General features: G+C 40.3%; 1 protein-coding gene across 4 annotated transcripts in view; it reads right to left on the bottom strand.

Annotated features, from left to right (window-relative positions):
- The window catches only part of PAX3 (paired box 3), a 91,675-nt gene that overhangs the window by 19,860 nt on the left and 58,113 nt on the right, over positions 1–13,702 (bottom strand). For all 4 annotated transcript variants that reach the window (XM_040982779.1, XM_040982780.1, XM_040982781.1 and 1 more), the window contains exon 5: positions 9,042–9,247. In XM_040982779.1, the coding sequence (XP_040838713.1) occupies positions 9,042–9,247 (206 nt within the window). The remainder of the gene's footprint in view (positions 1–9,041; positions 9,248–13,702) is intronic.

Raw genomic sequence — 13,702 nt, forward strand, 5'->3', positions numbered from 1 at the left:
GTCTTGCAAGATACTAGTGTGAAAAATGTTTGAACGTCCTCAAAATATTAACATACAATATTCCTTTTGTATCCAACTGGGAAAGAAGGTAAGTGAGTATTTTCCACACATTTTCCAAAAGCTGATTTTTCTTTCCTAGCTATTGTTGCAAGATACTTGTTAAAAAAAAAAAACACCATTTGAACTTCCTCAACATATTAACTTTTAGTACTCCTTCAGTTAAGGTAAGTCAATATTTTCTCATGTTGACACATAATTGAATTAGAGTTTTACTTAACCTAATAAGTTGCCACCTGGGATAACAGAACCATGAACAGCATTAAGTCCAGGCTGCACCAACTGTGTCTTCTCAGTGCTGCTCTGAGTCTTTTGCTGTAACATCCAGGGTCATCAGCATAAGACAACCCATGGAGGCTGTGCGTTGGAAAGTCAGGTGATATTCACTCCTGTGTATACCGTACGATACCATACACCATAATCAGACTTTCTATTACAAAACCTCAAGGTTAAAGAGGCAGTCCTGACAGGGGTGAGGTGGTCTTCCACATGTGTCTAGACCAACCACGTACAGCGCGTCTTCAGCAAATTGTGTACTAGGCAGGGGAGAAAGGGGCTGCCAGATGTCCTGAAGTGACTTCACTCATGCAGACTTGCTGTCCTCAGGAACTCAGACGCTGCACTTGGGTTATTCTCAGAGCTTGTTGCCAGTCTCTGTGCCAACTTCCTTCTGTAACCTTTAGATAAGCAAACCAAGTTTGACTTGCCCAGGAAGCAGCTACGTACACGTCATCTCTATATTCCTGACCTACAGTTGATTCTAGGTTCACACTAATTCCACCATGACTTAATTATTAAGTTAAAAAAAATATGTGTTTGCCAAATAACAAAGAGGAAACACCATTACTTCCTATAAATACCTTTGAAAGATAGAATCCCTACAGACTAGAGGTGTAAGGATTTTTTAGTTTTGTTTTCATTCCTTCCAAATTGATACAATAAGAATGGGAGAGATTGAAGAAACCCACTAGAAGGTGAATTTTAAAAGCTTCATATTTCTAATATACTATAGATTGCTGCAACAAAAGATAAAGAAAAATAGTGGGAAGCAAATCTTGATTGAAAAAACAAACTCTCAGCAGAGTTTCCCAAAAAAAGGAATTTACATGTTTAAACTTAGGCTAAATAAATCCAGAAAGAACCAACATTTCTGAGGAGTGCTCTGTATTAGTCCACTCAGACAGACTTTTTCAAAAACATCTTACCATTGTAAGCCTTTCACACTTCCTAGAAACAGCTAAATCTGCCAAAAAGAAGATTAAGACTAAAGTTGCAAATTGAGATGTGGTCCTTACCCTTGCTGATTGGAAATTCAGAAAAGACATATCTAAATTCAAGATGCCCTTGAAAGAACCTTCATTCTTAATACCCAGACTAAGCCCAAAGACCTTGGAATATTGTTATCCTATATTTAACTGAAAGAAATTTTAATACTCACAATCTCAGATAACTCTTTTAACACTGAACCACTACCTCCTAGCAGTCAGTGAATTTTCTACTAACTGATTTATGTGAGTGCATACAGCTAAGTTCATCTAAAATGGAGCACTTTCATGACTCAATGGCTAAAATTACCAGAAGTTTCTCCTTGTTTTGACATGAGAATAACAACAACAGACAACCTTGCCTTTGATTGATGATCCATAAGATGTTACAATTTTTTTTTTAATTTTTTTGCTCTTATTGGAAAGGCAAATCTACAGAAAGAAGAGGCAAAGAGAAAGGTCTTCAGTCGTCTGGTTCACTCCCACAAATGGTCCCAATGGTAAGAGTTGAGCTGACTTGAAACCAGAAGCTTCTTTCGGGTCTCTCACACTGGTGCAGGGTTCTAAGGTTTTGAGCTATTGCCTACTGCCTTTCGAGGTTGCAAGCAGGCAGCTGGATGGGAAGTGGAGCATGAACTGGGCCCATATGGGATCTAGTGCTTGGGAAGTGTTTGCAAGTGAGGATTTAACCACTGAGTCATTGTTCAGGATCCCAAAGAATATGAATTTCTAACTAATGACTCTTTGGGTAGGGCAAAAAGAACAAGTTTTACAAAGTCGGCTACATCCCTGGTGTGTAACGCTTTTCATTAATTCAATGTGATTTCACTGTCTACACACGTTACCTGACTTCCCACATCACTCTCAACATGTTAGGAAGTGAGGACAAGAGAAACACATTAGTTATTGGTCTGGTGTTAGGGACACTAACTAGTGTCAGTTGCCTGTAATTGCATGTAAGACATCATAATGTCAAAACTTCTGAGTAACTTATTTCATTTGATGATCTGCTGCCTTGTTGATTTCATCTGACTCTTTAACTTCTTCTTGTAGATCTCTCTACTGACCTCTTTCATAGAAGTATATTCATACTTTTTGTAATAAATATCTCATGCTCCTGGAGTAATATGATGTCTGGTGATTTTTTTTTTTTGAAACAAGTTCTTTTTAAATTTCTTTAATTTTATTTAATTGGAAAAAGAAACGAGGGGGAGTGAGAGTATAAACGCATAAGAGAGAATCTTTCATCTGCTGGTTCACTTCCCAAAAGTTTATAACGGCAAGGGCTTGCCCAGGCCAAAGCCAGGAGTCTGGATTCAATCAGACTCTTCCTCCATGTGGGTGGCAGGTGTCCAACCACTTGAACCATCACCTGCTGCCTCCCAGTTCTGGACTTGGAAAGCCAGCTGCAATTCAAACCCAGGTTCTGTGATTCAAAATACAGGCATGCCAAGCAGCAGCCAAACCAGTGGAGGAAGCACTCCCCAAAGCTAACTGCATTGTAAAATATGGAAAACTTGTTTACTTTATATAAATAAAATAAGTTATTTTAAAAAAGAAGCAACACATGCACAAGAATAAGATTCTCACCAGTTTTTAAGTAACCAAGTTGTTCTGATTCTCAGCAATATAAATTGAGAAAAACAATACTTTCTACAAAAAGAAGGTCAATTTTTAATTCATGTAGTTGCGTGCAGACTAACCCAAATTGAGCCTCAGCTTCCTGCCTACTAAGTGTGTGAGTTTGGGTAATTACTTTAATATCTGTGGGTATCTGTTTTCTCATCTGCTAAATGGAAGATTTTTTTAATATTTATTTTGTTTTTATTGTAAAGTGCGATATACAGAGAGGAGAGACAGAAAGATCTTCCATCGGATGATTCACTACCCAGGTGAACACAATGGATGGGAGTGGAGCCAATCCAAAGCCAAGAGCCAGGAACTTCTTCCTGGTCTCCCACATGGGTGCAGGATCCCAAGGCTTTGGGCCGTCCTCTACTGCTTTCCCATGCCACAAGCATGGATGGGAAGTGGGACTACAGGGGATGAGAACTGGCACTCGTGTGGGATCCTGGCGCGTTGAAGGCAAGGACTTCAGCCGCAAGGCCACCACACCAGGCCCAATCAAAGTACTTTTTAAAGGAATACCTAGGAGATATTAAAGATCAAACAAATGTTAGGTATTACCTAAAGTCTCACACTGGCACTTCTGTCTCAGAGAACCAAAAATTAAAGCCTTCCTTTGTTTCCATCTCTGTTTGGTCTTCTCACGCCAATGACTAAAAGGGAAGTACCCAAGGAACACCTCAAGAACTGAAAGTCAGTCCGATTTGAATGGAGGCGTAGATCAAATTCGCATCCAGGTTTCATGAATCACTACTAATTGTTCCATGGTGGTAATCCTAATTTTGTCATCAATAATTACTGGCTCAGGGCAGGCATTTGATGTAGAGATTAGCTCACCAATTGGGACACCTACGTTCCATCCTGGAGTGCTTGGTTGAGTCCAGATCCTGACTTTGACCTGGGCACACCCTGGGATCCTGCAGGTGATCACTCAATTACTTGGGTCCCTGCCACCATGTGAAAGACTTGGCCTGAGTTCCCAGCCAGTTCCTATCTTCAACCTGGCCTAACAGTGACTATTGCAGGTGTTTGAAGCATGAACCAGTAAATGGAAAATCTCTCTCTCTGTCTGTCTCTGTACTCTATAGCTCTACCTCTCCCAAATAAAAGGAAAAGGAATAAATTTAAAATTTGCAAAATTATTGGCTCACATATTACTACTATCCTCAAAAGTAACCTAACCTATGTTGTGCCAGATGGGTTCTTTCAAATAACACAATTTAATAATGAGGAGAGAGTGTACCACTGAATCTTTATAGAGAAAACTCGCAAGATTATAAGATGCTTGATTAAACATTTGACTGTAGTAATACCATGCCACAGACCCAGAGTGGTAGCCTAACAGCTTAAGTCCTTGCCTTACACACACCAGGATCTCACATGGGTGCCAGTTCTAATCCTGGTGGCCCTGCTTCCCATCCAGCACCCTGTTTGCGACCTGGGAAAGCAGTCAAGGATGGCCCAGAGCCTTAGCACCCTACACCCACGTAAGAGTCCTGGAAGAAGCTCCTGACTCCTGGCTTCAGATCAGCTCAGCTCTAGCCATTGCAACCATGTGAGGAGAAAATCAACACAAGGAAGATCTTCCTCTCTGTCTCTCCTCTCTGTATATGACACTTTACAATAAAAAAACAAAATAAATCTAAAAGAAAAAAAAATACCATGCCACATACAGTCTTTTCCAGATAGGCATATGTAGGACAGGCTGCTTATTCCTTGGACATTCTCTCATTTATCCCAGTGTCTTTTCCCTTTCCGTGTCATGGTTTCCACAGCCCTCCTACCATTGTTGCTATCCAGTTTTGGCCACTGTATGAAGAGCAGGTGGAAGCGGAGATAAACAAAGTGGACGAGAAGATCTGCTGTTTTCTCATGCATGTCAACCGGCTTGCAGATGATCAAAGGACCGCTGATACACTAAATCGAACTCAACCGCCTTTTGAGACATCCAAAGAGTAACCTTTGTAGAGAGCTAAAGGTTGGCCACATTGCGTTCTACTGATGAGTACATAACTATTTTTACTTCTGAACTACACAAATCCGTCAGGTTGCTTGATGTCACCATTGGGCTTTTCTGAATATCTCCCATTACTGATAATATAAAGATTGTGAGAAAACATGTATCGAGTAGATTTCCACGGGGTTGTGAGGAAAACATGGTGTTTGAGAACTTGAAGCAAAACAAATGGTCCTTCCCTAGTTAATACTGTGTACACAGAGAGAGAGAGGGGAATAAAGCATTGTGGACAAATATTGGGCCTCCTGGACCCCCAAATTATCCTGAATATATGTGGACCCAGACGGAGGTAATCCGATCTAACCTATCCCATACTGTAACGTAACTTTTTTTTAAGGCCAGAGGTAAGCCTGTGGTATGGTGGGTAAAGTTTTCATTTGGAATGCCAGCATCCCATATGCATGTCAGTTTCAGTCCCAGCTGCTCTATTTCATACCAGTTCCCTGCCTGAAAAAGTGGTGAAAAAATGGCTCAATCATCTGAGCACCTAACCCAAGTGAGAGATCTGGAAAAAGTTACTAGCTACTGATCTCGGACCAGCTCAGCTCTGCCATTGCTTTCATTTGGGGAATGAAACAGCAGGTGGGAGATCTCTGTTTCTCTCTATATATTTCTCTGTAACCCAGCCTTTCAAATAAATGAATTTTAAAACAATGCCCAACAGGCTTAAGGGCACACTACACATCATTTGACTCCCAGTTAAATGTTATTTCCACAAGTAGTTTCCATGATCTTGGTGGTAAACTAGAATGATACCTGCCTACTTAGCAGAATTCTTAAGTGGAATATTTACAAAAATGTTTGTGCACTGCATTTGCAATAATTCTTTCACCCAAAACTTAAATTGTGGGACTAGCACCCTGGTGTATCAGGCTAACCTTCTGCCTGCAGCATGAGCATCCCGTGTGGGTACTGATTAGAGTCCCCTGTGGCTTCTTTTCTGATCCAGCTTCCTGCTCACACCTGGGAAGGTAGCAGGGGATGCCTCAAGACCTTGGGCACCTACAAGTATGTGGGAGACCCAGAAGAAGCTCCAGGTTCCTGGCTTCCAACTGGCTCAGCTCCTGCCTATGTGGTCATTTGGGGAATGGACGAAAGAGTTCTCTGTCTCTCCTTCTCTCTCTGTAACTGACTTTCAAACAAAAACAAATACAACTTTTAAAAATAACAATAAAAAAACACAAATATTTACCATTGTATAGCTATCCCAATGAATTCAGAAAGAGGTCTTTTCTTTTTTAAACTTGTACTGTTATTATCAGGTACATAATATTTAGTGTACAACAGTTGTTAGTGTACTGAGATTTGGCCATGATAAACACAATATCACCACTGCCCAAATGAATTTTTGGAAATGCTAACAAACACCTGAGTTATAGCTTTAGTCCAATCTCTATCCAGAAAAGCCTAGAAATATTTTTTTCCTTGGGAAACAAGGGAACATAAACATGGGATTTGGGGGAGTTCAGTGTTTGGCTTTCCCAGGTGCCCCGAAGTAAGCTAGCTCACACTTTCTCACTGTCAACTCAAACTAGGTTAACTCTGTTACTGCTTTCCCAGATCCTCCTAAAACTAAGTATTTTCTTCTGGCATTTTAATCGGTGATTAACTACTCCCTTTTTTTCCCTGCTGGGTTAACTAAAGATCCATATGCTGGGTGTTCTAGAGAATTTGTTAGGCTGTAGATCATAGCTGTGGAGCAAGACATAATGTGTCTCAAGGGAACTAAGGAAGCCATGAGGAATGTAAAGAGTCACCGGGTTAAAGCCACATTAAGACAGCTGTTACGTTAATGAGGGTCCTGTTTGGGAGAGGAGGTCACTGCATAGAAAAATATGAACCACTCTTTATTGGTTTGATCCCATGTCCTCTGAAAGTTAATGGACCATTATTATTATCTTTGAATGCTGGGCATGCTACTTGAGTTAAGAACTTACTCTGCCCTTGTCCTTTTTTGACAGAGCAGAAACAAGAGAGAGAGAACAGACCAGAAATCTCTGATCAGTGTTTTCATCCCCCCCACTTTTGTCTGATCTCTTTAAACAAATGTTTAATTTTTTTTATTCATATTGAGTTCAGGGTTGATATTTGATCTGTCTTAAGAACAATGCCAATATGGGGACCTGGCCAACCACACACTGTGGGGACCAATCCAAGAGTATGCTAAGCACTCAACAAAGGAATGATTTGGGCTTTGATCCACATTTAAACCAATTAATCACAGATCTGTAATGAAAACAAAGTAAGTTTGACAGACAAATTTGATAAAATTCTCAGTAATGTTGAATTTTACTAGCTGTTCATTGGGTACAGGGTGTACTCCACCTTACACAACACAGAAATGACTTCCACCTATGTGACAAATGAGATCGTCTCTGTACTGTGCAGTGGGGCGGATACGCTCCATCTCAATGAAATGAGTTAAACCACCAATCCTAAGACTATTGGTGCACCTAACAGTCTTCTCTCAGCCTTCCACCCACCTCCAACTTGCTCAGTTAATTGTCTTTATTCTACCTTGGAGTACTTTTCACCACTATCTGTTTTTAGGCATTTCCACTGCCACTACCTATCCCATGCCATAGCCTCCATTTCCTGACATACCAAGTCTGATTTCTTGAGCCTGAATGCAATATTTCCACAGGATGTCCTCATTCTAGCTACCAAATCCCATTCCTTCCACCACCTTACCACTTCTAGGATCCTAATCAAACTGGACAAATTATTGTTCTATTTACCTGAATAGAGTAAAAATAAAAGGAAACCCATGCACTTCCAAATCTGTACCTTACTCCAAAATAATTCTCTATTACTAATCTATGATCCCCCATCTGCCAGTCCAATGGATGTCCACTGAGCCAAGAAAGCCGGTCGCAGATCTGTCCCACCTCATGAACATCAAATCTTCTCCAGTAGCTCATCCTGTCTTCTATTCAACTCAAATTGCCCTTTTTCTCTCAACATGTAACACATCTGCTCTGTTTTAAAGTTATATGTATTTTACTTTATTAACCCTATTTGAATTTTTTTCGAAAATTTTCTTAATTCATCTTAGTTTGTCCCCACTTTTCTAGCACTGTCATGCTTATATGGAAAGTTGACTTAACAAACCCTCTGACGAGGCTTTGCAGCCTGAAAGAGGCTGCTTCTGTAAATTTCCTTAATAGGACAGTTAATGCTCCATGTATGTGAAAACATTGGTTGGTGTAGGGACCATATCAACTGTTCCCTGTTGCACCCTTAGCCTGATTTTTACTATAAAAGTCAAGGATCCAGGAATAACACACAACTTTTCCAGATAAAGTCACTTAACTTTTGGGGCAGTAAGAAGTTCCAAGATACACTAAGACATTTGTACTCTTTCTAACACTGCTTTACTAACTTAAGGAGAAAGTAATAATTCATGATGAAAGCATTATTACACATTCAACAGGAACCTGTTCCATTTAAGCAGCCTTTTCCAAATGGTCCAGAACACTTCTCAGAGCTTAAAGGATGGTTAAAGGAAGCCATCTCTCCAAAAGTGTAAGAACTAAAACTACTTCAATAATTTAAATCCTTGAAACAAGAAACTTCATATTATGTATCTGTGTACATTTACCTAAAGGGAACATCGTGGGGACGAAGTATATGGGACCTGTGCAATAACTTTACAGCCTTATGACCTTGGGAAGTTACCATGTGTTTGTCTACAGATTATGATTGGTAATAAATCCAACCTAAGGTTTTAATCATGATTAAATGGATTCATTCATGTAGCATACTTAGAATGTCTTACACAAAGTAACTACTCAAACTGTGATAGCTATTATCTGAAGGTCCATGCATGTAGTACCTATTGCACAATAAGCATTCTAACATGATGAGTAACACAAAATATCATATTTCTGAGAGTCTTAAGGTGATACAACCACATTCTCTTATTAATAGTTACTGAACTCTAAAGATATGCACCCGCATGCAGTGTCATTCTTCATGCATTGGTTTCCTTGGCTTCAAGTATATTTTAGATGAAAAAACATATTTTTGCTTCTTATCTGAATTTAAACCGGATGTGTGTGTCTGGATAGCAGTACCTGCACTCGGGCCTCAGTAAGCTTTGCCCTTTGAGCCAACTCCTCCCTGGTATAGATATCGGGGTAGTGCGTTCTCTCGAAAGCTCGCTCCAGTTCTTCGAGCTGTTCTGCGGTGAAGGTGGTTCGGCTCCTGCGCTGTTTCCTCTTGAGCGGTAGATCTGGTTCTGAGTCAATGTCAGAGCCTTCATCCGACTGGGGTGCTGAGGCTAAAAGCAGAGAAAAGGGGGGAAAATGTGTGTCAACCAACAATGCTGACCAAGCCATCATGGTTCCAATTCCAGGCTAACGTGTATTTCCAGTGTCTTCCTGGGAACCCCAAACCCCTCCATGCAGCACTTCACAATCAAATGAGCTTTAATCTCTTCCCCTATCCTATATTCCTCCCCACTCCTCAGGAGGAATTAATCAATCCAGGAATCTGTCATTCTAGATCAATTATGAAACCTTGGAAAATCAGGACAGGATTTATTCCATTTTTATGGTCCTATACTAAGCTCTTAAATGGGTTCTCCACTCATTTCTAATGAATGAATCACATCTAACTTGGTTCCTGATAGATTTTCCTCAGCCTTAACACTGGGAAATCTGTCAACATATTAAAATATTTTTATATATATTTCAAAACTGAATTCAAATTTTAAGAGCCAATTAGCAGTAACCTATTGCAGGGTTCCTATATATGTGTAGAGTCTAATCCTCCTAATAGAATATTCATTTTTAGATTTAAGCTTATTTACCAGATATTGGGAGATGCTTTAAGGAATACATGTGTTACTAGTATACTTCTCAAGAACCAAGACAACAATAAATAGGCAGAGTCGATCTCTAAACTCAACCACAAATTCAGGATTTACAATAAGTGGATGGACCGCAGTTTAGAACAGCCTACTTGTTTGTGGAAACAAGTGCAAAGAAAAGAGGGGCGGGTTGGAAGGAGGGGAAGCATTTTGGCACAGCAAGTAAAGCTACCACCTGCAGTGTCAGCATCTCCTATGGGCACCTGTTCTCCTATGGGCACCAGTTCTGCTTTACTTTTGATCCAACTCCTGGCTAAAGTGGCTAGGAAAGCAGTGGAAGATAAACCACGTGCTTAAATTCCTGTTCCCATACGGGATATCCAGAAGCTCCTAGCTTCTAGATTCAGATCACCTTAGCTCCAAGTATTGCAGCAGAGTGAACAAGCAAATGGAAGAGCTCTGTCTGTCTCTCCCTCTCTCTAATTCTGCCTTTCAAATAAAGAAATAAATAAATATTTGTATGGGCCTTAGGAATTTCAAGACAACAGCAACAGAACACTGATTCAGGCCTGACCTCTTTCCAACATGGAGCCTTGGTGGGCAGCAGGAAACAAATGCCCCTGAAGCTGGCCCTGCTGTGCCCCTCGCCCCCAGCAAAACCTCCATTTACACAATGTCACATGAGGCCTAGGTCATCAAAGTGCAATATGAAGGAGACCTAGAAAACAGAAGGGTGAGCTGGGGAATGAGACCAAAATTGCTAATGATGCAACACTGTGCTGCAGTAAGATCTCTGAGTCCTTACAGGGAAAAACATGCTTGCAAAGCCTAGGCCTCAGGTAGTAACACTTCCAGAACAGAATGCGAGGGAAAAGGGAATGCAGCAGGCCTTCCCATTGTTGCCACCAGGAACCCATTGGAGTCTGCACAGCCAAGGGAGTTGGGCCAGTAATAGAGTACTTGTTGGTCTAAGGAGGGTGCAGTGACATGAGGATGCTACATACAAGGGCTCCAGGACAGAGGGACAGAGTACTAGCACTAACAGTGGAGGAATATCCACACAGGCTGCTAAAACTCCCCCAGATCCCTGGGGAATCCTCTGGAGAAGTGAATGAGATCGGCTATCAACAACAGGGAAGGAGAGCTGGAAATCTTACACGATTAATGTCAATGACAGGGTAATTCATGTGCACCTTATGGTTGGATAGGACCTGGGGAGAAATGTAGGTGGTACTAGAAGCAATGCAGTAGGTACTGTGCTTCTAATTTTATTTCATCTTAAGTTCAGACTTAACTCTGATCTATAGATATCTAAAATTCTATTCTACCTCAATTAAATCATAAACTAACAAAACAGTACATATAAAAACCACCCTATAAAAATTACTTGGTTTTCCTGTATTTAATACCTTTATATTTATTTCCATTAAATCTAAAACAGATACAATAGAGTATACTGGTAATATAAATAATAAAGAAAATATGAATCTGTTCAATCTTTCGCATTAATGAAGAAAATATTTGGTTAGTGCAATGGGTTAAGCCGCCTCAGCTGATGGCAGATTGTTATATGAGCATCAGTTTGAATCCTGACTATTTCATTTCCAACCCAGCTTCCTGTCAGTATACCTAGGAAAGCAGTAGACAATGGCCCACTTGCTTAGCCCCTGAACTGGAGAAGTACAAACTCGTGGCTTCAGCCTAGCTCAGCTCTGGCCATGGTGACCTTTGAAGAATGGATCAGTGAACAGAACATGTCTCTCTTTCTGCATCCCTCACTCACCCACTCATTCCTCTCTCTGTAACTCTGCCTTTCTAAATAAACAAATAAACAAATATAAAATATACCTGACAATAAACGTGTGCATAAGAATAAAATAAATCCATAATAATATATAATGAATGCACCTACTGTGTGTTCAGTGTTGTGCTTAGCTTTTCAAATGTCATTTAATCTAATATAAATAGGCTCACTTCATGGAAATTTTACTTTGGGATATTTTAGCATTAAAGAAAGTAAAATAGACTTCCTTTCACTAGGAGAATTTAATTATTTTTTTTAATTTGAAAAGCAGGGGGAAAGAGCAAGAGAGACAAAGAGGGTCCAGTCCCCAAATGTCCACAAACGCCAGGATGGGGCCAGATGGAAGCCAGAAGCTGGAAACTCTGTTCACATTTTCCATGTGAATGGCAGGGACTCAATCACCAGAACCATCACCTGCACTGTTCCAGAGTCTGCATTACCAGGAAGCTGGGACCTGGAGACAGAGCTAGGAAAGAAACCCAGAGGCTCGCTCGTGGAGTAACAAGTGTCTTACCCATTGTGCCAAATGCCCACCCTTATCTGCGACATTATTTTGAAGAACTGTTAACGTGTGGTAAAATATTACACACCTAAGACAACTTGTTAAGACAACCGTGCGTGTGTGTGCGTGTGTGTGTGAAGTGAACAAAATGAGCAATCCTTTGTGCACAGTTGCAGAGTAGTGCTTACACTTCCAAAGTAGCAGACTCGTCCACAGCACTTGGTAAAGCATCAATTGCTGCCCCTTCGTGGTTTGATTCAGTAGTCCTGGGGCTTAGCTGAAGAAACTGCACTGATTTGTATTTCTAACACGTGTGCTGATTCTACTGCCCCTGGACACTACTTTGAGCGCACACCTACGGAACTTGTTACGTGAGCACTTCTGCTTCTCAAAATCCTCTCCCACATCGAACACTCCCTGACATACTTACAAAAAAGAGTCAGTCTCACATACGTATTTCTGAATTATAAGCAATATTCTTCCAAGGAAACGAACTACTTATTGCTCTATGAATGAAACAGTTCCACAAAAGGTTTTCCTTTCAAGCTTCCGGTTTCTGTTGCCCTGATCTCTCAGGTGAAAAGCCAGAGTTTAGAGTGAACGTTGACTTGCTCTGCCTGAGAAAGCCCTAAAAATTTTGCTTGCACATTCTCTGACTGTGATCCCATTAGAATAATAGTACGTGGAAATTTTCATGTTTCCTTTGGGAGTCTCTAGGGTTATTCAATTCTCCCAAGTAAATATGATGTGCCATGCACTGTCAGGTCAATTAATCAAAATCTTCTCTGGTTTCTGAAGAAAATGACCAGTTAGATTTACAAGCACCAGAGAGAATTAATCCAGAAGGTCACGACCATGGTGTTTCACCTTAACCATCATCTCCCAGTGCCTAGGCTCTGCTCTGCCTTGTTGTCTAGAACCCATGAAACATGGTAGGCACACAGGAAGTACATGTTGAATGAAGGCAAGTACAAAAGTTCAGTTTTGCCCACATACTAATGCGTCTGCCATGCTTTTACATCACCAAAATGGAAACTGTGCTCTTAGGAAATTCCAACCTTCATTTCAATGTGTTTTATAAATCTTCAACACTTATGTGAAGACTTTTTAACTTACTTCAACATTTGCATTTTTCTGGCGAAAAATGATCTTTTTTTCCAAAGAGATTGCATTTTTGTTAAGTTAAAGATCTACCAAGAGCCAGTGAGTAAAAAAAAAAAAAGAAAAAGACATAATTTTTGAGGTCAATAGGATAGCCTTTACCATCAAAACTAAATTTCCTTTTAACAAACTAACAAATCACTGTTTTTATTTCCACAGTGTTTATTCAGAAGCAATGGGAAGGCTCCACTGAACCAGGAATGCCTCGTTATAACATCATTTCAAAAGATACTGAGGAAATGATTTGCCTTACTTTTCTACTGGAAGATTATTTGAACCAACCTTTCATTTTGGCAATATGAAACCACAATCTTACAAGTTAATTCTAGCTCTTCCTCATCTGTAAACCCCCAAAAGGATGTGGGCTTTAAAATATGTAAAGTCAGCAACCCACAATTAACCTACCAGCTAGGAAAAATCAGCTATTTCTAAAGATGGAAAGGCTGCTGTTCATATA

This window comes from Ochotona curzoniae, unplaced genomic scaffold (assembly GCF_017591425.1).
Source record: "Ochotona curzoniae isolate NIBS_2020 unplaced genomic scaffold, NIBS_Ocur_1.0 contig_3643, whole genome shotgun sequence".
Taxonomy (NCBI): domain Eukaryota; kingdom Metazoa; phylum Chordata; class Mammalia; order Lagomorpha; family Ochotonidae; genus Ochotona; species Ochotona curzoniae.